This window comes from Mesoplodon bidens (genome assembly GCF_964165515.1).
Source record: "Mesoplodon bidens genome assembly, chromosome: 11".
Classification (NCBI taxonomy): domain Eukaryota; kingdom Metazoa; phylum Chordata; class Mammalia; order Artiodactyla; family Ziphiidae; genus Mesoplodon; species Mesoplodon bidens.
The window spans coordinates 629,916-655,990 of NC_138167.1; the positions used below are offsets into that span (position 1 = coordinate 629,916).

Here is a 26,075-nt window from a genome sequence, read left to right on the forward strand (position 1 = left end):
GGCACTTGCCATCTACCTCTACAAGGATTAAATCGTGAGCCGCTGCAGCTTCGGACCTTCAACACCCCCTGAAAGGAGCTCAGGGTGGCGATCAGGAATGAGGCCCTCTGTGCTCTGGAAAAAACTGGCAGACAGGCCTTCAGATAGTTAGGTGTTTTCAGGAGAAGGTTTTATGAGCCCAATTCTGGCATCTCCTCATATCTAGAAAAGCACTAAAATCCTTCGTGGTGACGTCTGCTCCTCGAGACAAGCAGAAACCTTCTGCAGAAAATACGTGCTGGGTTGCATGTACTCTCCCTTCACACAACTCACATATGCACTGACCCCCCACCTCCTTGGAGCAGTTCCTCAGGTACCCAAGACGCTGTCACCCGGGCTACAGTCCTCATTTTGCCCCGAAGAAGACTTAACTCACAACCCTCACGTTGTGCATTTTTTTAAGTCGGCAATAGGTTACACTGTAGTTGCAAAGAATGTTTTGAATAGAGACAACCTCATTTACAAAAATCACCAATAACTGTGATTCGGAGGCCAAAGGAATCACGGTTGCTTTCTTCCACATTTTGGAGGAACCGACTCCAACTATGTCTCAAACCCAGAACTTGACTGCGCTCTTCCCCGAGTTTGGGGCCGGTCGATGTGGCTGCCACATGCCTGGGCCTGTCCCGGGGTCTGGAGCTGCTCTGCTGGAGGCCCCGCAGCTGCGGCTGTGACAGACGGGGCGGCACCCGTGGAACCGTGCGCTCCCCGAGACAGCCACTCAGGAGAGTCACGTGGGTTCGGGCCGGGGCGGGGGTGGGGTAATTACCATCCAGAGAAAGTATTTAAAGATAATTACACACCTCCCACCCTTCAAAATATAGCTTTGCTTGACAGCTGGTTTCCTGGCAACGCTTCCTACTGTACAATAAATGCAATGGTTTATTAGAATGTGTAAGTGCATTTGTGTGTTTACATATGCACGGAGGATATAGAAATTAAGTGATAAAACAGGGAGGAGGAATTTGCCTGCTATTCACGTTCCCTTCACTCTCACTGGGAAAGTTGTTCCCTCTAGAAGTGGAACTTCCCGGACACAGACCTGGAGGAGATGGCGGGCACGGACATGTCTCTCGCAGGTCTTCAAACCCACGCGTCACTGCGTTCCCACCGGACAGCTCTGCTCACTCACCTGGACCCGCCTGACCCCTTCCCAGCACCGGCCTGAGTCCTACCTTTCCATCGACACAGCTGTCTCCCCACCAATCCTACCCTTCTGGGTCCCCCCCCACTTGCTTTAGGGCTCAGCGGGGGCCCCAACTTCCCGGTGGTGCACTTTTCTAGACGTCCCAGCTGCCAAGTTCCAGTCACACTTACTGTCCGTGTTGCTCACTTAGCTACACATTCAAGAAACATTTAGTGAAACATCTTCCCCGAGCCAAGTACTAGATATTCAGCTTAACACGCAGACGGGAAACTCGGGTCGGTGATATGGACCCCGAGGGTGCCACGCGCCAGGCGGGCTTAGTAGAGGTGCCCCAGGGGCACGTAGAAGGGCATCCCAGCCCACTGTGGGGTGCCAGCCAGCCTCCCCAGAGGACGCGATGCTCCGTTTCCTGTAGGTCAGTATCTTTACTGTGTGACTCCAGCTTCTCCACTGAGATCGCAGGGTCCTGAGGGGAAGGGGCTGCGTCCTGTCCTTTGTGATGGGCTCACACAGCCCACCACTGTGGTCTTACACAGTAGGACCACTGGGCCAGCAGGCAGGTAGGGCAGCAGAGACAAACTTTACACACACTGACTCACTCTGCATTGTGGACGAGGCTTAGGACCCCACGGATGGGGTCGGGGTGAGGAGGGGGCCGTGCTCCTGAAGGAGTTTGCTTGGCACAGAACTTTGGACAAGCATCTAGAACAGGAGACAGCACCCAAATGGTGGACACTTGGGGCTCTTTCCAGTGGCCAGAGCCGAGAACAAGCAACCTAGAAAATCCTTAACGTTTAACTATTTTACACAAAAGAAACCAAAAAATGGGTAATTAGTGACTGGGGCAAATTTGGGCATGTGCCTTATTGCTTATGGGATGGCAGAGGTAAAGGGACCTCGGAGGCACATTTCTCTGAAGACGGGCAAGACAGGGCTCCCAACCTCAGACCCCCGAGGGGTTCACTTCAGACCGTTGTGACGTCCAGATCCAAGCCCCAACATGTTAGCTGACTAATCCCTTCAAGCTGCAGAAGGCGTTCAGAATCGTTTGTTCCGTAACTGTTTAAGTCCTATTCTGAGCCCCAAATGTTGCAAAGTTCCTTATTCCTCAAAGTAGAGACTTGGCTTACCAAGGGAATTCCCTAATATTGCCCTAATATTATAAGTCCATTAATTTGCCAAAATTTCCCTAAAACCTCTGCTCTAATATTTCCTTTAAAGACACTGTGACTTTGTATCACTGTCTTGCAAATGGAATGGGCCAGTTTGAGGCTCAAATTCTATTATTTGTCATTGTTAAGCTGAGAAAATGATCGAGAATACTGTGTGTGTGTTTAACTCAAATTTTAGATTCTTTTCTGGGGTAAAACAGGCTCTTCACTGTTTACGAGGTTACTTCTGAGTTGCAGAAATTCTCTTTCCGTTTCCCCCGTGTTACTGCGTTTTTCTCCTGCGCCTCCTATACCCGTGTCAGCTGCCACAATCAGACAGACAGAAGGGGTGAGGACGCTGTTCCTGCGTCTGCAGCAGACAGAGGTTTCTCAAGGTCGACCTTGGTGATTTCGATGGCATTTTCAATCCACTGCCTGCCTTTGTTATTCCCTAAACAGACACCACCACTGGACACCACTGGACTGTAGGGTGTAGATGAGGCAGCTGCCATCTGACCCTGTGGGGTCACACTGTCCAGTGTGGTAGCCATTGGCCACCTGTGGCTACTGCACACATGAAACATGGCCAGTCCAAACTGGGCATGCAGTGAGTGTAAATGACACACTGGATTTCAAAGAAAAATTAATATAAAATATGTCATTCATTTTTATATTAATTACATATTGAAATGTTTTTGACGCATTGGCTTAAATATATTAAGATGAATTTCACCTGTTCCTTTTCACTTTTTTTTTTTTTTTTTTTTGCGGTACGCAGGCCTCTCACTGTTGCGGCCTCTCCTGTTGCGGAGCACAGGCTCCAGACACGCAGGCCCAGAGGCCGTGGCTCATGGGCCCAGCCACTGCGCAGCATGTGGGATCTTCCCGGACCGGGGCACGAACCCGTGTCCCCTGCATCGGCAGGCGGACTCCCAACCACTGCGCCACCACAGAAGCCCCTTTCCACTTTTTTAACATGGCTACTAGAAAGTTTTACAAAGGGTGTAAATGTCTGGCATTGTGTTTCTAAGTCAACAGCTGTGCCCTGGAGCATCCCCGACCCCTCGCTGCAGCCCCTAGACACACAGCTGGGCAGAAACAGCTTCGGATCCCTGGACAGGACTTCATCACATGGTGCAGAGCCCGGGTCCTGGGCGTGGGTCCTGATGTGGCCAAGCGTGAGCCACGTGGCCCCGGGCCTCTTTCAGCCTCAGTATCCTCCTCTGAAAGTGGGTTTACTGATGGGGCCAACTGACTAGTAATAAGCCTTTTGGGAATGAATATAGAATCTTCTCTGTGTATTTCTGTTGTATCTTGAGTAGTAGCTGCAGGGGGAGGAGCCCTTCCCAGAGGGGGATCTGATACCAGCAGGTTGAGCCACGTCTCAAAACCGAGCAGAGTCCAGGGGTCCAGGTAGACCCCTGTGCCCCCTCTTTTTCGAGAGCAAAGCTTACACCCTAGAGCACCGGATACAGAACGCCCCCTGTCTCCTGGGTCATCTCATGCTGGAGCGAGTCCAGGCAAGTCTGTGATTTCTCTTCCACCCCGCCAGGGCACGTTTGTTCATTCATTCACTCACGCATTCATTTGTTCATTTACGAGTCACCCATTTTCATGTACTGAGAATGATGTTTTGGAAATACTTTCAAATGTATTTTTATACCCCTTTACTCTCTCCCTGCATGGGGGCTTTGGAACTTCCAGAAGCACAAAGTGCTTTCTCAGCGTTGGCTGTAAAACAGAACTTTCATTTCAGTCTGCGGCAAGCCTAATGTCATTTGGGGGCAGGACAATCCATTCGTCCCTTCACTTAGTATTTATTAAGTCCCCACTAAGGGCCAGCCGCTTCTCCAGATGCTGGAGAGAAAGCAGTAAGGTCCGAGCGTTATGGAGACAAAGGATTTTGTACATTTCTTGAGCTCTCGCTCCTGTAACAAGAGCTGGACCTGGGAGACTTGACCCTAGGTTTTTGATGTGAAGGAGGTCTTGGCTTCGGAGGAAGTGGAAGGGGAGAAAGCCTGCATTTTCCAGCCCCCGTGGAACACGGGAGCAGACGGTGACAGCAGGAGAGGAGCGGGTCCCACACCAGCTCCCTCATTTGATTCTCTGGCCGAGCGCCAAGCTCTAGAAACAGCCAGATAGTCACGGGGAGGCCAGGACATCAGGGCTGAAGGTGCCTCTCCTGGGTGTCGCACAGGGTCTGCGGGGCCCTGGGGGACGCCAGCCTTCGGCCTAGAGCTCTACCCAGGCAGGCACAGAGCGGGACAGGCAGCCGGCGCGTAGGTGAGCGTCCAGTTCCCGCAGCCTGTCCACGGACGGCCTGGAGGTGTCCATGGGCTCAAAGAGCCTGGGGACCAGAGACCAGAGGCAACGATTTCAAGACCAGAGGCAAACATGGGGCCCACAGACACCGTGGGTGGAGGCCCAACCAGACGGACTCGTGGCCCCTCGGCAGGCCCGGTTCTAGAGGAACAAGCCGGGGTCTCGGGGTGGGGACCCCAGGACCGGTCCTCACTGAGGCCTGGGTACGTGCGGGGTCTTGAAGTCCCGGCCCTGCTTCTCCACCCTGGAGAGGAGCTGGGCAGAGGACAGAAGAGAACTGAACATTTAGCTTAAGGGACAGTTTAAAATGCAGTCTTGGGCTACATTGCTCGGCTGGACTAAAACTTAATGTAGCTCCTGCTACACAGGTGAGGCTGGGGAAGCAGCATTAGATCAATAATGAAACTTAAACACAATAGTTTTTGGCTTGTACAGGCTTTGTGGGAGTGAATTCCCATCCCTACTCACATATCCGTCCATCCAGTGCACACGGTGGACAGCCTGCTACCCACTGCCCGCAAATAGCGCCCCGGAGGCTTGCGGAGCCTATCGCAGACACGGGAGCCCGTGTGGGGAGGGCGGTGACAGAGGTCTGAGCAAAGCGCTGGGGGGAGGGGGGAGAGTCTGCAGAAGGTGTGGAGATGCGGTACCAGCGAGGTTCTGAACAGGAGCCCGAGCTCTACGGGGGAGGCTCAGGGAGACGGCGATTCGGGTGGAAGGAGGGCTCCACGCAAAAGCCTGGACGTGCGAGAGGACGGGGGACACTCAGGAACCGCGGGATGTGCAGGCGGCGAGGCTGGAGGGGCAGACAGGGCGAGGGCGGGGCACCGAGGAAGGTCCTGAAGCAGCACCGTCGGAACCCGCGTGCCTGTACCTTCCATAAACATGGCCGAGAACAGTAGCAAGTGGCCACGTGGCACTTATTTCAACCGGACTTCATCTTATAAGGGAGGGGGACACAGCATCTCACAACCTCCTAGGGCCAGTGCCACCAAAATCACTAACTCGCCAAACCCCGAGCCCGGAGCCACTCGCCTGATCGGATCCACGAGCCTCTTCCTGAGAGTCGTGCAGAAGGAAAGCAGACCCTCCGCAGACCCTCCCTCAGCCCCCCGCCGGGGGTGTCCCCAGCCCAGCAGGAAAGGAGCATCTCACTCACCTGAACTTCGACTTGGAGATCCTGTGGCTGAAAGGGAAAGAGGAGACATTACCAAATGACACACACGTTTCCCTCTTTTCTCAGACGTCCCCGGGTGACCATACGGGCCCTGGACAGAGCAGCTTCGGAGAGACGGCCCTGAGGTCAGCACGTCCTGGTGTCTGTGTGTTTGAAGGGGAGACCGAGGGCTGGCCCAGCCCACAAACCTACGAATCTAGCATCTTCTAAGTGGAGACGTGGCCCCCGGAGAGGGTGCCGTGTTCTCAGACCGTCAGCTGGGGTCAGGCAGCGGGTTGGGGCCACGCCCTGAGAACAGTCGTGGAGGACAGGAGCCCCTCCTGCAGTTGCGGCCCTCGGACACTGCAGGCGGGAACAGGCTGGCAGAGGCCCAGCGCTGTCTGAACAGGAGCCCGGCCCCATCGCCACCTGGCCTGAGTGTGGAGCCTGGGCCCAAGGAAACAGCCCAGGGCTGAGCACAAACCCCGGATGCTGGCAGTGGTGTGCAGCCCTAAAGACCTGGGGACTTGTGGACAGAAGCTCCGGTGGGTGAGCTGGTGGCTGATTCGAGGGGCATCTCGGGGGAAGGGGGGCTACTGAAAGGTGGAAACTTCCAGGAGGCCCTGCGGCCCGTGGGAGGCTGGATGGAGCCGGGCTGGGGGCAGAGATCATGCAGGCACTTGAGATGGCCCTGCGGAAGGCCACATGTCGGGAAGGCCCTGGTGTCTGGGGAGTGAGCGCTGGCAGGGCCGCGGGTGGGAGACCGTGCTTGGACGGGCAGGCAGGTGCGGAGCGCCGGCCAGAGATGAAGAGGGGACAAAATCCGCCTGTCCCAGCTCAGCACAGAGTGAGCTCTGCTGCGAAGCAAGAAAACAGCCCCTCTTGCTATTTATTATTAAACAAAATAAACCAGAAGATGTGAGAGCCATCGTGCGTGAGATAATTATGTCTCTGGGGCCCTGAGAACCAGAGCCAAGAGCCTTTACTGCTCCGAACCGCCAGCTGATAACCTTTCCCACCCAGAGACGCTGGCGAGGGCTGCAGGGATTTGATCACGTTACACGGCACGTGGGCGGAGGCCGGGGCCACGGGTGGCATCTTACTCAGGGCCACAGTTTAATGGAAGAACGAATGTCTTCCAGCTGCGCTTGGATGGTGGGCATCTGGGGGCTCCCTCCTCTAGCCCAGCCAGGCTTGCTGGACAGCTGACCCCTCGCTGAGGGACATGAGCTACAGTGGGCGGTCATCAGCCTGGCATCTCTGCCACAGGGCCTGGCCTGGCCCCGCCTTCTCTCGGAGATTTCCAGAGGCCTCTCGGGGGCCCTTCAGTGCAGACCACACGCCCTCCCTGTAAGTCTCCCTCTCAGTCCGGTGGGTCGTCAGTAAAAGTGGTTTCTTAAGAAGTCCCGTGTGGGGCACTGAGCTCTGAGTGTCCACGTCTCCCAGGCAGCAACTCTGGGACGCGGCACAGGAGGACCAGGGCTCCTGTTGGGGATGATGTCCTGGGTAAGTGTGGTCACTGGCTGTGGCTCCTTCCTGGGTGTTCTGGAACGTTCTGAGGCGGAGGAAATGGAGTGGGACTTTCTCTCCCCCGTGGTTACGTGTCCTGATGTGCGAGCCTGGACGCCGCACTGAAGCCTGACTGTTGTTGCTGCTCTCAGGTTGTGAGCATCATTCCAGGCTTGCCGGGTCCAAAGCACTCATCCCTGCCAAGCTCTGTATTACTGGAGCACCCCAGGTAAGAAGGGAGGTCCTCGGGGGGCACGTGTCTGGAGACAAAGGAAAGCCCAGGTATGGGAGAGCGGAGGGCCTCACACTCCCCATGTAGGAGGGGTCAGTGCACTTCGTGGGACCAGAGGCACCTGGTCTCTGCAGCCTTCTTGTCCTGGGAGCTGACCACCAGCTCGGGGTTTGGAGAGCTGGTCACGCCACCGGTGGGCAGGGGAGCCGGGAGCCTGCGGGTGCCGTGTCCGCCGCCCCAGCCCTGTGTTCTGGCCGGGTGGCGGGTGCTGCCCCCCGGACCCCAGCGAGTCCACACACACTGGGGGGCCCGGCTGCTCCAGACCCCGCTGGGGACCAGCCTGCTCAGGAGGCGTGCGGGCTCCCCTCAGTTACTGCTCTACAAGGTAGGATTTCCTCCCCGTGTTTTCCGTGGATTCTTGAAGAGCAGCAGGTGCAGAAGGTGGGTAACTCGCAGGTAAGGCCGCGAGCGCAGCCCCGCTGGGTGGACCGGACGCGTGTCCAGCCCAGCTGCCTCTTTCCCTCAGGCCTCCACAACCAACCTCCCGGGAAACCGCGGTTGTCTTTGCTGATGTGAAGCTTTAAAACGGGAGACACGCCTGGAACTCCCTCTGCTTCACTCGGTTACTCAGTTTGCATTTGTCATTATTGGACAAATATTTGAACTTCTTGGGAGCTACTTGTATGTTTAGCCTTTCCGCGTCTTAGCGTCGTAAGCCCGTATGTTTGCTCCCTGCCGTGTGACACAGCGATTCCCCGAATCCTCCCGATTCGCCCTAACGTAGGTCAGATGGCGCTGCAGGCACCATCTAGGCGGACGCACGTCTGAGGCGATGTCCTCGACTCCACGCATGGCTGGTGCGGCCAGAGGAGCCGGACCCTGGACCCCCGTCACAGTCCACCTCTTGGGGACCCACTAGCTTGAATCTCCTGTGCTATCCGAAAACCCCTAGCTCATTTCTGTGACGAGATGCACGTCCATTGGTATCATCGACCCTCTGTGTCGGATCCTGTTTCTGACTCTACCTTCTTTATAGAACTGTGCGCTTTGAGACTAAAGGGACCTCGCACACACCAGCTGGATTGGGGTCTGCCATTTTACAAGGTGCAGGCTGCCTCACTCACGGGGCCTCTTCTGCAGAAGCGACAGGCACAGAAGAGGTGCAGGGGGTCCCCGCAGGCGGTTCCCAGGCCCCTCTAGGAGCCAAGAGCACAGGAGCCAACGGGCAGTCACCCTGCACGTCCCAGGGGGCGAGCCTGAGGTTGCCGCCCGGGCCCAGATCTGGGACTCCTGGTCCACGGCTCTCTTCCCTCCTCGGTCCGTCCCAGAGTACCGGGCACTTCTTTCTGTGGAAGCCCGTGTCTCCCTCTCTGACGCCAGGTGCGCCCTAGTCTCAGGCAACGCTGTCCCGTAAGTGCTGGTCTCCTTCATGGGCTTCTCGTTTCGAAGACGGTCTTGCCTCCGCTCTGAGGAAAGGCAAGGCCCAGCAGCTCCGGGGCCACTGCCATTTCCCCGTCCACGGCCTCACGTCTGGAGGGAGGGTCCCCTGCGGCCCGCTCCCGCCCCACCTGCCCTGAGTCTCCAGCTCCTGCAATTAGGACACACAGAGAATGCATCCCTTTTCCATCTCTGCACGTGACCCTGGCCTGAGCTGTGTCAGCATCACCCCCGGAGCTGCTACGGCAGCCGCTTCGCTCGAGTGCCCGCAGCTCGGGGCCTCTCGCTCCTGCACAGACTCTTCCTGATGTCTGAGGATCCTCAAGGATGGAAAGCTCACCAAACCAACCAGCTACGTTCCATGATTTCTCCTGGTCTTGTGACAAAGACCAAGGCCATCAAGGGTCTACCCGGCCCTGCTCCGGCTCCAGCCCCGCCCCTTCCCACTCAGGCCTGCCCTGGATGCGGCTGCCTTCTCTCCCTCACCCCCCCAGCGGCCTCGGAACCCGCTGTTGCCTCTGATGGGAAGATCCCTCCTTCCTCCGCCCCCTCCAGTTCTCAGCTCAAACTATCCTCCTCCAAAGAAGCCTTCCCTAACCTGCCAGTCTAACGCGTCTCTGTGTCACTGACCCTGCATTACAGTCACTCGGCCTTCTGAACGCTTTTCCCCACGTACAGGGACGGCTCAGTGTCACTTTCACACCAGATTGTGAGCTCCAGGGAGATGGTGTCACCTTGCTCTCGGGCTCTGTGTCACCTTGGCCCAGCACCGAGAGGGCTTGCTGCCTGATGAGGGTGTGATGGGCTTGACGTTCCTCTCCCGGTGGCCTCCGGGCTTGTGCTTGTCTGTTCTCCTGGCACCTTTTCATCTGTGCCTCCTTCTCTTCCTTCTGCGTGTCGGTTTCCCAGCCTTCAGCCCTGGCCTTCTGCGCCCGTGGATGACCCCGGCGCCACGTGACTGCATCCATCGCTTCTACGCTGGTGTCTCCAGCACGTGGTCCAGAGCGGAGCCCCGGCCTCCACACCCTGCAGCCCCGCTGATGACTTCAGTCTGCATCGCTTCTGTCTTCAGACTTGAAGGACAGTTCCTCCCCCTCACCACCTCCCCTGCCCGGCTGCCCCCTCCCCAGCAACACATCGCTTTGCGGGCCCTGTCTGTCTGCCCTGCCCTCTCGGAACCATCTTCAGCCAGGCCTCATCCCGCTGCGTGGGCCGTTCGCTCTCCGCTTCAGAAACGCTAGCCTCTCCCTGGTTGTCACAGCCTGAGCCTCAGCCCCCGCCTGTTCACGCTGCTTCCCCACCAGGAACGCTGGCAGTCTTCTCCCATCGTGTCCGGGGCGGGGCCGGGAAAGACGGTAGATTGTTAAGGACATACTGCCATCCCGGCAGTGCGACAAGCACTTTGTCCACACAGAGTAGGTGCATAAATTCGGATATTCGTGGAGTGCGGCCCATTTCCACCGAGCCCTGGACGCCTGCAGAGCACGTCCACCAGATGCCCCCTCCCTCTGTGGGAACAGGCTCGTCCTTCCAACAGGGCCTCGAGCTCCGAAGACACACTCTCCAGTGACGGAGCGCCAGCGCCGCGGCCTCTCCGGGTCTGTCACGTGGGCCCAGAGCCAGAGGGCAGGGTCCTCATCACCTTCCCTGCGACCCTTTGGGGACCTGCCATCCACCTTCGCTAGCGTGGCCGCCCGGGGCCAACGTCCAGGATCCCGGGCGTTTGTGTGTATGGTTCCAACAGGAGGGAAGAGGGAAGGGCTCAGCCCGCTGCTTCAGGACGTAACTAGCCTGTATTTCAGCAACATTTTGACGATAATTGCTTCCCAACAATGCTGGGAATCAGCAGTGCAGACTCCCCGGTGCCACCATCAGGGTGAGGAATGGTGAGGCCCATGTGCCCTGGAAGCAGCCTGCTCCCGCCCACCCGCCTCCTCGCTCAGAGGCTGGCCCGGCTCAGGTTAGATGTACCCAAACCTTCTCAAAAGGCCCAGATACGGAGGCATTTCGGCGGGGAGAGGTGAGCTAGGAGCCGTTCCACCGATGGAGCGACTCAGACACCCAGCCACCTCGGGGCTGGTCCTCCTCCGAGCCCTCGGTCCGCCGTCCCTTTGGGTTTCTGGGGTGAGTCTTACATCTCCCAGGCGCCAGGACAAGCAGCTCCCACTTCCCGCCGTGGAGTCTGGAAGCTGCAGGAGGCCTCACACTCAAGGTCAGCCTGACCCCTAAAGGAACATGGCTTCAGTCTGTGGACTCTGCTTTTTGACACACTGGGAATGAAACCAGCAGTTTGCTCATTTTTAGCAGTTAAACCATTTCCCCTTCATTTCTTGGTGGGGGGACATCTCCCAGGGACTGCTGGTGTCCATTTTTAAGATGGAGCTAAGACGGAGGATGATGGTGATAACCCACGTGGGCTGTCCCTCCGCACACCTGGCCCAGTCCTGGGCCCCAGTCAGCTCAGGAAGCCGGGGACTGGGGCTTGTGTTGGGGAGGGTCGCTGGGCCGGCACAGGCGCACTTCTATTAGCTGAGTCTGCGCTGAGACACCTGTGCTCCCTTCACTGGGTGGATAACTCAGAGCTGCAGGTAAGACCCACGTCTCCCAGTGTATTTTCTTGCCTGTCTGCTTTTCTTCCAGGTCACATTTATCAGAAATGAAAGGGTGCTTAGCAGGGCCCAGGGAACCTAACAAAGCTGCTCTGATGAAAGGGGGTGAGGGGCTGGGAAGAAACAGACTTCAAAGCCCCCCAACACACACACACACACACACACACACACACACACACACACACACACACACACACACACACACACACACACACACACACACACACACACACACACACACACACACACACACACACACACACACACACACACACACACACACACACACACTTCTCTGATGGGATGGAAAGGGGCTCAAAATCCAAAAGTCAGACCCCTGCCCGGGAAGCGCAGGATTGCAGAGCAGCTCCCAGCCAGGGCCACGCTGCCCCCAGGGCTCCCCTCTCCACCCAGGACTCGGTTTCCCTGCCCGCTCCCGCCCCCCGCGCCTACTCACGCCAGCCTGGCCCCGCAGCTCTCTCCCTCGATGTCACCTCCAGCCACGTTTTCCGTGTTGACAGACTCGGTCTCACTGGTGGGCATGCTCACTGCAGGGTCGGGTCGAAGGGATGCAGAGCGAGGCGTGGAGGGAAGAGGGGAGAGAAGCGTTAGTCTGCAGCCCCCTGGCCGGGAGGGGAGGCCCTGGCAGCGCCCGGCCGGGTCCCACATCCTCGACTGACATGCCCGCTGCTCGTCTAGGGTGACCCTTGCCACCCAGGACACTCTAAGTGGGACAGTGGGAGGAGACGCCTGGGAACACTGACCCGAGTGCCTCCTCTACCCTCGACCCCCTGCCCTCGGCCAAGCCGCGCGTGCTTTTCCCCTTTGCGTCTGCTCCTCGGAGTAAAAAGAGCTTTCATGATGGTATTTTATTTTTCTTATTTCTTTCCAACCCCCTCCCCATTCTAAGGGGTTTTATCCCCACACTTAGGGCCCAGCCTGTCTGTGGAAAGGGCTTCTCTAGGGGGTGAGCCACTTGATGGATTTGGAGGAGGGTCTGTCCCTTCTCCTGAGTCCTGCATGCTGGGTCCTGAGGCGATTCCGTCTAGGACAGAGTCTGAAATAGAGCTCAAAGGGGACAGCCATTTCCAGCATCGCATGCAGGATTCAGGTCAGCACTGCAGACACAGGAATGAGAAGCCTCCCTGTGGGACCCACCAAACTACTGAGATGAGATGTGGTCTGAAGACAGACGGCAAGAAAACCACCTCCCCACGGCATCCTGATGTTCCCATGTCAACAGGCCAAGCTGGGACACAAACCGTCCAAGTCCACTATGGCCGACCTGCCCAGCCCATCCCCAGGCTCTTCCTGGATTTCCAGGGCAGCCAGAGCTTTCTAGCTTGGAGCCCAGTTTGGCTTAGAAGAAGCCATTTCTTTTATTATTATCTTTTATTCCAAATAAAAGTTTATCTCAAAAGAATTCTTCTCCTCCTTTTTCATCTTCTATGGCCCTTTTAACACGACACACAGGGAGTTCCTTATTTTTCCCGCCCTTGTCCTTTAGAATGGCCGTCACATCCTCGGTCATGGCTCAGCCCTGTTTGCAGGTCAGCAGCCCTCATCTGTCAGGCAGGTCAGGAGCCCTCAGTGGCCACAGAACCTGCATGAGTGGGGTGTGGCATCTGGTGACGTGGGACCAGTGACAAGTGCCCCCGGGGCTGCCACAGCCCAAGAACTGATCACGCTGTACGGATAATTCGACGGGTTGTACGGATGCTGCTGGATGTGGGACGTCCCTGGTTTCTTTTCTTTTGGATGAAGTCAAGTCGGGCAGGTGTGAGAGACTCATTCTGAGAATGTGGGAGACACAGCCGGGAAGCCCACGACTTCCCACACGCTTGACTGTCCTGTGTCCACCCTCGACTCCTTTTCCATAAACTTGGGTGAAAACAAATCCAGACATCATTTCAAGGAAGCTCGGTGCTGGATGGACTTTGGACATCGCCCAGCTTTCCCGTCACAGGACAGGGAGGTGAGGTCCAGGGAAGGGCCAGGTGCCCGGGTCACACAGTGGTTGGGGGCTCGGACTGGATCACAGGTGTCTTGGGCCCCCACCCCGTGCTCACCTCGATGGCCCCCGGGGTTACACTCCAGACGAGATGGGATTCCTACAGCCGAGCAGGCTCTGGGGGCATCACAGGTGCATGGGGAGCAGCGAGACAGTGGTGCTGGATTTCACAGCGTTTACAGCTGGCACCTTCAGTGACCTCAACCTTGGCTGGCGCTCTTCAAAGGAAAGGCTCCAACAGGGCTCAGCCGCTGCTGGCTGTCATGTCTGCTGACTTTATACATTTGAAGGGACAACAAGGTGGTGGCTTTGGGTGGGACAGGCTATCCTCCCCTCGCACACATGCACATGCACGCACGTGCATGCACACCAGAAGAAGCACGCTCCCGCCCTGCCCCGTGGGCACCAGCACATAATTTACACACACGGGGGCATGGGGGACGCCACAATGGGTTTCTGGGGGGCGATTAGACGAAGCAAACTCCCTTTCCTTCTGATGAAGCAAGACCGCCGGGCGCTTCCTTTCACAGACAAGATATGAGAGTCGAAAACCAGGAGTAAGACGCAGACAGAACTCAGGGTCAGCCTCAGGCAAAGAAAGAAACAGGGGACTTGGCGACCACACAGAGGATGTCCCGCTAACCTCCAAAAACAAACTAAGATAGTAAAAATTGATAAATCAAAACAGGTAAGAGCACAGAACAAAATAGGACCCAAACCCCGAATCACATGAATTAACAACACAAAATAAACAATGGATCCTGGGGAGAAGGGGTCACTCCCACAGAAGCGTCTACATTGGCAGGTGGGTACTGATTTTGAGGAGACGGACACCCAGGAGGGCCCCAACTCATCCCTACTTGTTAGTGGGAATCCCGAAGATTTGGTCACGAGAGGAAAGGGTCAGGCTTATTTTTACCCCATGTAAACAGCCGTCTCCAAAGCACACTTATCTTCATAATTCAAAGCTTGAAACAACATGGATGGACCTGGAGGGTATTATGCTCAGTGAAATAAGTCAGAGAAAGACAAATCCCGTATGACATCACCTATATGTGGAATCTAAAAAATAGGGCAAACTAGTGAGTATGACAAAAAAGAAGCAGACTCATAGATACAGAGAACAAACTAGTGGTTACCAGGGGGGAGAGGGAAGCGGGGAGTGGGGAGAGAGGGGTAGGGGGCTAACAGGTACAAACTACTATGTATAAAATAAATAAGCTACAGGGATATATTGTACAGCACAGGGAATATAGCCAGTACTTTATAATAACTTTAAATGGAATATAGTCTATACAAATATTGAATCTCTATATTGTACACCTGAAACTAATAGGATATTGTAAAGCAACTATACTTTAATAAAAAACAGAAAATAGTTTAAAACAATGCTTCGCGCACCAAAAAAAAAAAAACCCAAAAAACAAAAACAACCAACACAAAGCTTGGAATAAACAGAAACTTTACAACCAGTAGCATTCTTTGTTCACTTCTCAAAATTCCTATACGAAAACAGGGCTGAGAGTTAAAGAGTTGAAATGGATGACTCAGCAAATTTCCCTTCTAGAAAGATACACGTCAGTTTAGAATGACAGGGGTCACTCAGGTGAGCGTCTCATCGTGAGGGGCCTTTAATTTGGCCGTGGGAGGGGTAACGGGCTGCCAGCCTCCAAGTCTGTCTGTCCCCAGAGACGCCTCAGGGGACAGTCCTGGCTGGCGGGGGCCCGGGTCACTGACCTGCTACACAGAAGCTCGTCCAGCTTTTGGCTTTGGCATCAATACTGTCCCATCTTGTTTGACTCCAGAAATAGCTGTGTGATTACTTTAAAAATAATAGAAAGAGCTTGATAAAAACACAGCCTTTCCCTCTATAACTGAACTTGACCAGGCCTGGTGAGTCACGCGGGCACAGGTGGCAGCTGCCTGCCTGGAACATGGTCGGAAGAGCCTCCAATCACGCCCTTGATGGTGGGCAGGAGTCTTTGGGGAGCTGCTCTTTGGGGTCAAGGTGTGGATTTAAAGGTTCCTTGCTTTAAATCACAGTTTACATCCACATATTAGTTCCTATTGATATGTGATAGTTTATCCCACAAGCACCTGACGGGGTGAAGATGGTCTGTGTTTCTATTTCTAAGGGGTTAGACAGAGGCCACAGCCGACTCGTTTAGGGACTTGTTACCCTAGAGATCGCCTTGGGTTCATCTTGGAAACTGAGAGTCCAGGCCGGCCGAGGCTGGGATTGCTAATGCTGGGCCCTATTCTTGGGGAGGCGGCAAGCCTGAGTCTCCCACTGGCCACTCAGATGACCGGTGGGTTGGAAACTGAGGCAGAGAGACTGCAGAGAATCCAGGGGCCAGGGCGCACCCTTCCTGTAAAGAACGGCCTCTGAGGGACGAAATGTGCTGTTGAGTGGACTCAGGAAGGATGCTGAGGGGAGGCTAGTTTCCTGAATTCCTAACTTCACCGTTACCAGGGATTGTGGATTGAATGTTGGGTCTCTGGGCTGTCCTGTCCCTCGGCTTCTGCTGAGCAGATTCCGAAAGGAAATGAGATTTTCGTGAAAGAGTAATTAACAGCTGCCACTGCAGGTGGTGGAAACATAATTACATTTTTAGGAACATCAGCGAGCTGTACAGACTCCATCTTGCCAAGAACGGATTCTCTCCCCAAACTTCCACTCTTGGGGGCAACTTGCTTGAACGGCGCTTAGAAGGACCACGTTTCTGCATCTCGAGGGAGGTGCACAGTTCTCATCTCCCAGGAACTGATGACTTCCCTGGTCTGCTAGACAGCAGTTGTGTGGGTCCTGGGGGGATTGGTTGTAATAAGCCACTTCCACCACAGGATAGTCTCAGACTGGAAACTACATGAACCATGCTGGGAGTGCACGGGACCCAAGTGGTCGTGGAGACCGGTGTCCTCTGGAGCACTGGGGTTCGTGAGCTCCCTGCGGGCTGACTCACTACACCTGGGGACCCCCTGTCACACCAGCTACCGCCCTACCCTCTGCCTCAGACCCTTCTGTGCAACGGGACTGCCAGGACGGCCTCAGGGCAAAGCTCCAGGTGAGAGATCGAGGGGCGGACGTGGGCGGACGTGGGCAGGCCTGCGAGTCTGGAGCCTTCCGTCACCATGCCAGCCTGACTTTGTCCGTGGGCTGGGGCAGCAGGAGCGGCCGGCCTCTCCTGGAACTGGCTGAGAGCAGTGCCCAGAACTGAGCTGGGAGCTTCACCATCGGGTGGAGGAATCCTCCAGGCGGCTCTTGGTGGAAGACGCCTGGGGGCTCGGGCCAGGCCTCCCGGGGGTGTCAGGGGCCGGAGGAACTGAGGGCGTTTCTCAGCCAACCTGAACTTGCATTTCTCCAGGGCCAGCCCAACTGCCAATCCTGGGCGGGCCCGACGGCAGGATCTAGTCGCCAGCCTCCTACGAGCTCACAGATGGAGCTAGAGAACTGACTTTGCCACTGACTTGGCCAGACACTCGTTTTATCATCTTTTTTTTGCATACAAGTGGTCTGGTTAGTATTCTTTTTCCAAACGTACTAATCCAAGTTATAGTTAAAGGAGTCAAGCAAGAGGAGTCCTGATCTCCTGCCTCGCTGACTCCAGCCTGGAATCCCAAACCCCCGTAACCGGGCTCCATCCTGTCTGTTAGGGCCACGTGTCCCCTCGAAAGTCACAGGTTGAAATCCTGACCCCTGGAACCCCAGAGTGTGGCTGTGTTTGGAGCTGGGGGGTCTTGAAAGAGGTGATTGAATTAAAACGCCATCACAAGGGTGGGCCCTAATCCCTTATGACTGGTGCCCTTATCAGAAGAAATCTGGACACAGGCATGCACGGCGGCGGGGAGATGGGGATACACCCGGGGGGGTGGGGAAGAGGCCATCTACACGCCAAGGACAGGGGCCCAGAGCCGTCTCCCCTCAGGGCCTTAGAAGGAACCAGCACTGCCGACACCTCGACCTCAGGCTTCCAGCCTCCAGAGCCGTAAGAAAATGAATGTCTGCGTTCACGCTGCCCGATCCGTGGTACTGGGTTACGGCGGCCCTCGCTGATGCACACACTATCCCCCCACATCCCTGTGCCCATGATTTCTGCAGAACTCCTACCCAGGTGGGGCTGCCCACCTCAGGGCCACCTTCATCCCAGCCTCTGGGCTTTGCTACGAGGCCCTGTCCATCTCCCCTTCACCTATCCCAGGGGTCGGGGAGCTGCGGCCCTCGGGCCAGACCCAGACGGCCGCTACTTTTGTAAATGTCATTTCACTGGAGCAGGACCGTGTCGCTGGCGGGTGTCACCTATGGCTGCCTTCCCTTGGCCCGCGAGCCTTTTGGAGGGCGTGGATGCTGCGCCCGCCTGAACCGTTCACATTTCCCCCATTCCAGTAGGGCGGCCTCCAGGACCTGCTGTCCCCGAGTCCCCTCTCTGAGCCCCCCAGAACTCTGGGGTCTGTGAGAATTTTCAGTAACAACCTGGATGCAAGCCCTAGTCCCAGCCCTCCCAGCCGGTATGTCTGGGTGAGTTATTTAACCCTCCCGAGCCCAGGTTTCCTCATCTGCGAAACAAAACACAACGGTACTATTTATGTCAAGGGCTTCTGAGAAGGGTTAAATGAAATAATATTTGTAAAGTAACTCTGTAAAATGGAAAGTGCCATAAATATTTGCTCATATTACCAACAAATTTCCATTTGTTTTTCTTCTAGTTTGCTCTTATTTCACATGTATTTCACATGTGTCTCCCTGACACAATTATAGCTTTCTCGAGGCCAGAGACTTCACATTAGAACTCCCTGGACTCCCTTCCAGGTCCTAGTGGTACTGGCTGTGGAATTACAGTAGACACTTGGCGTCTTCGTGGGGCTTCAGGGCTGCTCCAACGTGCTGGGTGGCTTTGGGGTTTGTCTTTCAGCTGCTCCTTCACCCGGTACCCGGGAGGCTGACCTTTGCAAAGCGCCTGCAGGAGGCACCAGCAGGACAGCGCCATCAAGGCCCCTTTGGGGCTGTCACCCCTGGTGCCTGCATCTTTATGAGCCTCTCCTTGAACCGCCCAGTTCTCAAGCCTCTGTTTGCTGTCAGGACCTGACCCACACGCCTCTGGGTGCAGCCAAGGTGAACAGGATGAACCCATTGACAGGGGGAGGAGGGCAGAGACTGTGGCGAGGGTCCTGGGAGAAGCCACACACTTTATGATCCTGCCCAGGGCGCAGCTGGGTAGGAGCCGGGGGCGCGAGTTTGGACCCTGGCGCTGCCACTTTGGAGCTCTGTGACCTGGGGCCTGGTATCTCCCTCCTCGGCGGCTCAGTTTCCCCACTGAGGCCTACATGTGTTGCAGGGCTAGAGAGGGCAGGCCAGCCCTTCCTTTTTACAGTGGAGACCGTGAAGGTCCAGAGAGGGTCAGTGACTTGCCCAGGGTCACAGAGCTAGCTGGTGGTGGAGGTCGGGTCCCCTTTCCACCAGCTGAAAGCCTACCCTTGGTCATCCCAGCCCCCTCCCCAAAGGTCCATGTCTTACACTTGGGCCCTGTCTGTGCTGCTCACAAGGGCCTACTAGGGCTTAGGATCCTCTCTCACTTTCTCCTTCTTCTTGGGCTCCGTCTTCTCCTGCCCTGTTTTCTGCTGCTCAGGATAAATTTGGCTCGGGTCAGACCTCCCAAGGAGGCCCTACAGGGCGAGCGAGCAGCGCCGTCCCGATGAGGGCAGCACTTCTTCGGGAGGCTTCGGCCTTGCCTCTCCCCCGGCAGGAGAGCAAATTGTTGCCTAGCTTCCAGGCTGCCTCTGGGAATGGTGTTCTCCCTTCAACTCCCGACCCGGCGGTGCCTCCCCGGGCCCATATCCCTGGAGGAGCTCAGGGCAGCGGTCAGAACACCCACCGACTTGCCCCTTCGGCAGGAGGTCCTTTATTGTAACTGATCTCCCGGCTCTGCCTGTCGGGTGCTGGTGGCTGTCTGGTGACTCCGCGCCCTGGGGAGGATGCAGGTCCCGGTTCTCCGGCCACTTTAGTGGTCCACGGCTCATTTGAGATGCTCTCAGCGGCATGGCAGGACCCGCTAGAACCCTGCTCTGGGCAAAGCCCTGTGGGCCGTGCTCCCCTCCCGCACCGGCCAGCCCCATCAGGACCACGTCCACGGGGGCGGCCAAGGTAAAGTTCTGGGACGGGGAAGGCTGAGCCCATGCTCTACGAAGACACCGGGAAGGTTTGGTTTAGATGTGGTGGTGAGGGGACCTGGTCTCCATCTCCAAACACAGGAAGTCTTTTCTGCCTGCTCAGCAGGTTGGTTCTACAAGGACCAAAGGGGTGGAGGGCGAAGACTCTGCCTGCGCATTGGAAACGTCCCCACAATGGCCTGGCTGCCTTCAGGGACCAGGAGATGCCCACTTGCCTCGTCCACTCACTGCCTCCTGGATCCGGCCCTGCTCGAGGCCCTCCTTCTCCAGTGCCGACTCGGGAAGGCCCGCGGCCGGGTGACCCACGAGGGCCAGAGGGGACCCTGCCCCACAGCACACAGGTGAGGACAGCGGACAGGCTCACACGGGATGGTGTGAGCTCACACGGGCTCCTTCCACTGAGCCACCCTGCCCTCCAGGTCTGCCCTCTGAGGCCTGAACCCCATCAAAGGCGTTATCTAAGTCTTAATCTTAGAAATCTTCCAGAGTTTCTCAGGAGACCTGGGCTTGCTGGAGAGGCTGACTGCTCTTCTTTAGAAGAGAGAGATGGTTTGAAACCCAGGGACCAGGGGCCACCGTCTCCACAGCCACAGGCCCGGAGGCGCTGGCATGACATGGGATGCCCACGTCAGAAATGACTTCAAGGGGGGCCAACCTGGGTTGCCTGGGCCTTGCTGCCCCGACACCGCTCCCCTCAGGGTCCTGGCTCCTATGAGGCTCGCGCTGTGGGCTCAGTGGCCCAGGAAACCCAGAGGGGACGAAAGGACACAGAAGTTCTGGTTTTCAAATGGTGTCACGGGGCACCAGAGGGTGGGGGCGGGGTGGGACGCGGAACAGGCTTATCGTGCGAGAAGGGGCGTGTGTGGTCCATGAAGTGAGCAGGGTCAGGGGGCTGGCGGGGGGACTTGGGCAGATTCAAGCGGCTCTATTACTTCTGGTGATCGCACTGCAGGAGAAACCCTTTACTGATGGTTCACAAAAGAGGTGTGAAGATAGGGCATTTGCCTGATCTGGGGAAGCGGCCTATTTTTTATTCCCACGATACTGCGGGAGACCGAGCCCCCGGCAGATGGGAGGTCAGCAGGGTGGAGACAGAAGGGCTGCAGGGCTGGCCGGGTGCGGGAGGGGACAGGAGACGGGCGGGGTGGGGACAGGATGAGGATGTGAGCAGGGAGAGCCTCTGGGGCGCCTTCCAGCGCTGAGATTCTACCGCTGGATGCCTTCAAGGCAAAGACCAGTTTGTCAGGGTGCTGGCTCTGAGACCTGCACGGACAGGTCAGCTGCCAGGGGCGGGGCGAGGCCGGGCGGAGTCCTCAGATGGGGGGCACTTTCCCCTTTGGCCGCCGGTTGCCCGGCCGGAAGGGAGAGAACCAGAGTGTGCAAAACGAGGACACTCTCACCCTGGCCCAGCCCCCATGATGCCGGAGCACAGCACTCGAAGAAAGGCAGGGCCAGCGGGGGCTCAAGGATCTATAGAAAGCCGGGGTTATGTCAGCACCGCTTTCACATATTAGGGAGCTAAGGCCCAGGGAAGGAAGGCTTTGTGCGAGGTCACGGAGCTCTGAGTAGGAGAGCTGAGCCCACGAACCAGGTCCCCCGTCCCCCCACCCCCTTCCTGTCACCAGGTGTTTCGGGCCATAGGGGCTGCCTGGCAAAAGAGGAAGTGGGTGGTCTCCACAGCCAGACAGGCTTCCGTGTGGGACCAGGCTAAGCCTCCTACTGGTTGTCTTGTCTTGGGAAAATCATCTGAGCCCCACCTTCCTCATCTAAAAAACCGAGACCATAATACCGACCTTGGAGGGTTAAGTGAGGGTCAAAGGTAATACAGGTCAGAGGAGGTGCTTCATCAGTAATAATTCTCTGTGTGCGCAAGGCCCAGACACTAGATGGATTTACTGGGGATGAAAAAGCAAAACGCGGGTCCAAGAGAAGGACCTCAGGACCACTTGTTTTGCATCTAAAAGGTCACCTGCAGTCTGAGCACTGATGGTGATGATGCATGTGTTCTCGGCCGCTCCCCAAGGTGGGCTGCTGTTACCACGTTCCCTTTGGGGCATCACCTCCAAGTGATGAATATTCACGAATATTCATGAATATTCATGATGTCCCTACTGTGTGCTAACAGTCACCTACCCTGACAGGGTCCCTGCCCTAGAAATGCTCAACATTTGTGAGAAGACAATTTGTAAAAAAACTGTGATTACTCATGAAAAAGATTTAAGCATGACTGGACACAAGAGAGCTGCACTAACCCCGCCCCTTTTGTGCCCCTTTAATTCTCCTTTTTTACCCTAAACTGAAGCCAGGACCCGCCAGAGACTGTGTTGTGTCCTCTCCACCTGTTCTCTGCCGTGCCAGAGAGGCTGTGACCACACCTGGCCACCACGGGGGTCCACCGAGCCTTACGCTGGATGCTTCTGTTTGGTCAAGATGAAATCTCATGGGCTGTGGACCCTTTGGGGATGGCACTGCTGCAGAGGTCTGTAGCTCCTTTGGAAAGAATGTTTCTTCTCTGAACCAGTGACACTAGTAGCAGAGTGATATGCGGCCTCAGTTCCAGTTTGGTTTTAAATAGATTTGGGGCTAAACATATTTTTTAATATGCAACAATTGGGTTAGTCTAATGACAAATGTCATCCCCTAGCACTGTCAGAGAAGCACGCCACTTCTATTAGGAGTAATGCTTCCTGGCCCGATTAAGGCATGGAAAATAACTTTTGGTCCTCAACAATTCCCTTCAGTTTCACTGATCTGATTAAACTTAGCAACAGAAAGAGGAATTTACAAATTAGATGCTGTTCTCTATTTATTACCAAAATGGCTGCTTTCCACTCCGTCCAGGAGCTACAGTTGAGATCTCATTAAGCCTCAGCTGGTGATAACATTTAGCCCATAAATCTCCATCTCTGCCAGTGACTGAAATGAGCGTTACCACGAAGACCATAAGGGATGACATCAAACCCCTGTCCCTTGGAAGGGAGTTGACCTTTTCAAGCCTTAAACGTATTCAGCTTTTGGTCCTAAAGCAGCAGCTGGGAAGTTATTCTGGGTCTTCTCTTAACCTTTCCCTGACTGCCGTGCGTAGCCGGCTAGCTGACCTCGCTGAGAGAAAAATAAAATAAGGATACTTCCGGCATGTCTCTGGATGTCTTTGAAGAAGAACGGGGGGAAGAGGTGAGTCCGTGAAGAACACCGAGGAATAGACAACACCGTGTTCTCCCAGAAGTCAGAGAGAAGCGTTGACAGCCAAGCAACGGAAGATGAAAAATGAATTTGTGTGTCTGATTCGTTATGTAGCCTCTGTGGGACCAGGTCTGGTCCTGTCTGGTTTTAGCCTGACATGGTCACAAGGCAGGTCCAGGTCATCTGCCATTCCCAATGGCAGAATTTCCAAGACTTCCAGGCCAGGACCCCACTTTTCTCCATTAATTTCCACCCTTTTCCAACCAATATGCACTGACAGCCTATCTGCCAGGCTCTGGATAGTGATGGGGATGCAAAGCTTCCCTCCCTTTCCAGGTGCACGACCCAACCCAGCAGGGGATAAGATGGATGAGTAGGTACAATAGGTCACGTACATCAGTGCCGTGACACAGGTGTGGGACAGGAATTGTGGGAGCAGAAAGGAGGGGCGTGAGCGCGGGAGGGGAGAAGGGGAGGGGTGCCCGAGGAGGGCTGGGAGCAGGGCGGGTCCGAAGGCAGATGGCGGAGCTGGGCTCTCCAGGCAGGAGGGCAGGGTGGACCAGGCCCTGGGAGGGTCTTCAGAAGGAGTAGCTCGCTTCCAGCGTTCAGGGGATCCTGCAGGAGACTCAGAGCAAAAGCTAACGTGCGTCCACTTCCAACTACAGCCACAAAACCCAGAGCTGGAAGGTGACTCTGCAGCTGTCTAACCCGACCCCTCCTTTTACAAACAGGGAAACCGAGAGAGGCAACCTGCCCATCGGCTAGTGGGCAGGGCCTGGAAGTCAGGTGGCCTGTCATTCTCAGGCCCCTACTCGGTCTACAAAAACAGCACGATTGTGCAGACCGGAAACCCTGGCCTCCAGGTAGGAGAGAGGATGAGGGCCTTTCACCTCCTACTGCTGTGCTCGCAACGCTTCTAATCAAGGGGCGACTTCACGAATGGATAGAATTCATCCATTAAGGGATTATGGAAATTATAATTCATGGAAATGATTTTATACCACCTAAGAGGCTCAAAAAGAAGCTCTACAAGTCTTACTGAAGCTTGGGGCCTTCTTGGTGAAAACCTAGGATGCTCTGCCTGACGGTCAGCGACCAACCAGCTTCAGCTTCCCAGTCATTGCACAGTCGCGGAAGGAGCCGCGGGCAAGGGGGCGGGGACCCCCTACCGCTGGCCATACTTTTCGCACCAAGAAGATGCTCACCCCACCCCACCCCCAGGTGGTAGCACCAATCTTTTCCTCTGTCTCTACCGCACACAGCAGACATCACACCACGCTTCTTGTCCTAGCTGGACCCACTGGCTGGAGCAAGTATTAGTAAACACAATGAGATTCTAATTCTGAACGTTCCTGTCAGGAAAGGGGTCCTCAATTTCTTCCTGCCCATGTGTGAGCGTACGTGCCTGGTGTGGGTGCATGTGCTATTTTCAGAGAATTTTGTTAGCATAGTGACTGGCCTGATACTGGATACCATTATCCTATCTCATGAGTCACTGAAATGAGATATAAGGATTGGGCCAGCTGATTTGAAGCTTGGAATTGGGAAGGTACACAAAGGCTTTTCCCCTTAAGGCCAGCCTGTCAGGCATCTAATTAGGGCTTTTCATCTCATCAGCAAGTTTTGAGAAGGATCTATTATCTCACCCCAGGAGCAGGGGCACAGACAAGTCCCAGGGCAGCTGTAATCATTCTTTAATAGCCTGTGGCCTGTATTTTTGTTTCCTCTTGACCTCTAGTCTCGAGGGCTTGTGTGCCGGCATCCAGCACATTCTGAAGCCATCTGAACAGGACTTAGGGTCTGTTAGTCAAAACCAGCGTTGTGCTTGGCAAGTCATTTTTAGAACATGTATTTAGGAACCATCAAAAGCTCCTCTGTCCAGGCGTTTAAAAATATCTTAATATCCTTACTTTTTGTAAAAAAACAACAACAACAAAAAAACCCTAACACTGAAGAACCTTATCGAAATTCAAATGTATATTTTTGGAGAGGACAAACCTTTCGTCACAGCTCTGTCTAGTGAGTTTCCCCTGCAGACCTCTTTGCAGGGGTTAAGTTTGGACAGTCTGATGAACTCATATGAATTAAGTCTAAATTGCAAAAAATGTATATTTTCACGAAGCTGAGTAAACGGCTTTCTTTCTTGTCCTAGCCTACTATCTGGACGTCACTGGAAACAGGACATTCTACTGACCCCCCGCCTTCCTTGATGACCTCTACAGGACACTGTCCACTCGGGGACCGCATTCTGAGAACAGGGTCTCAAGGGCAAGCACAGTTTTCTTGCGCATCCTCTCCTTTGAGGAGGGGTGTGCTGACTGTCAACCCGGTGTGGATCCAGACCAGGGGCAGGAGGAGGGAAGTTTACGGTCTTTGCAGTGAAGTCCAAGTACAGGCTTAAAGTCGGGGGGTCTGGACACCAGCAAAACTGCATGCTGTGTTCTGGGAGGGCCTGCCAGGTTCTGGCTGGGCTACCTCTGAGCACGCTGTGTGATCTGTCCTGAGACAGTGTTGACACCTACGTGTCTGTTTAGAGGAAGTGGATCTGTAAGCACTGTGAACAAGAGGAAAACCTGCCCTTGTCTGTCTTCAAAAATGAGCCAGGCTTGCAGGAAGCAGACCCATGACAACCAGCGCCCACTCACATGTCCCCGCACTCACAGGGAGCCATGCGTTTCCCCACGGCGGCCGGATTCTGTGGTTTCTGATCCCGAGGGAGCTGCGCACTTGGCTGCAGCAGGAATCCGGGGTCTCGCACAGGGGTACAGAAAGATCATTGCGATGGACTGAACGTGTGTGTCCCCCCAAATTCATGTGCTGAAACCCTAATCCCAGTGCGATGGTATTTGGAGGTGGGGCCTTTGGGAGGCGATTAGGGTATGAGGGTGGAGCCCTTCTGAATGGGATTCGTGCCTTAGAAGAGGCCAGAGCACTAGCAGGCATCCGTGGAGGAAGCGGGCCGTCCGTGAGCCGGGCAGAGGGCCTCTCAAGAACGTGGCCATGCTGGGCCCTGATCGCGGACGTTTGGCCTGCAGAGCCATGGAAGCCGATGTCTGTCGTCTAAGCCCCGTCTGTGGAGATGTGTCACAGCAGCCCCGTGAGGGCAGGAGCAAC

The 26,075-nt window shown here is 55.6% G+C and overlaps 1 protein-coding gene across 1 annotated transcript in view; it reads right to left on the reverse strand.

Moving 5' to 3' along the window:
• The window catches only part of CACNA1C (calcium voltage-gated channel subunit alpha1 C), a 471,172-nt gene that overhangs the window by 100,255 nt on the left and 344,842 nt on the right, over window positions 1–26,075 (reverse strand). The window contains exons 10-11 of the mRNA XM_081249321.1: window positions 12,060–12,150; window positions 5,819–5,845 (exon numbers count right to left, since the gene is read on the reverse strand). Coding sequence (XP_081105447.1) covers window positions 5,819–5,845; window positions 12,060–12,150 — 118 coding nt within the window. The remainder of the gene's footprint in view (window positions 1–5,818; window positions 5,846–12,059; window positions 12,151–26,075) is intronic.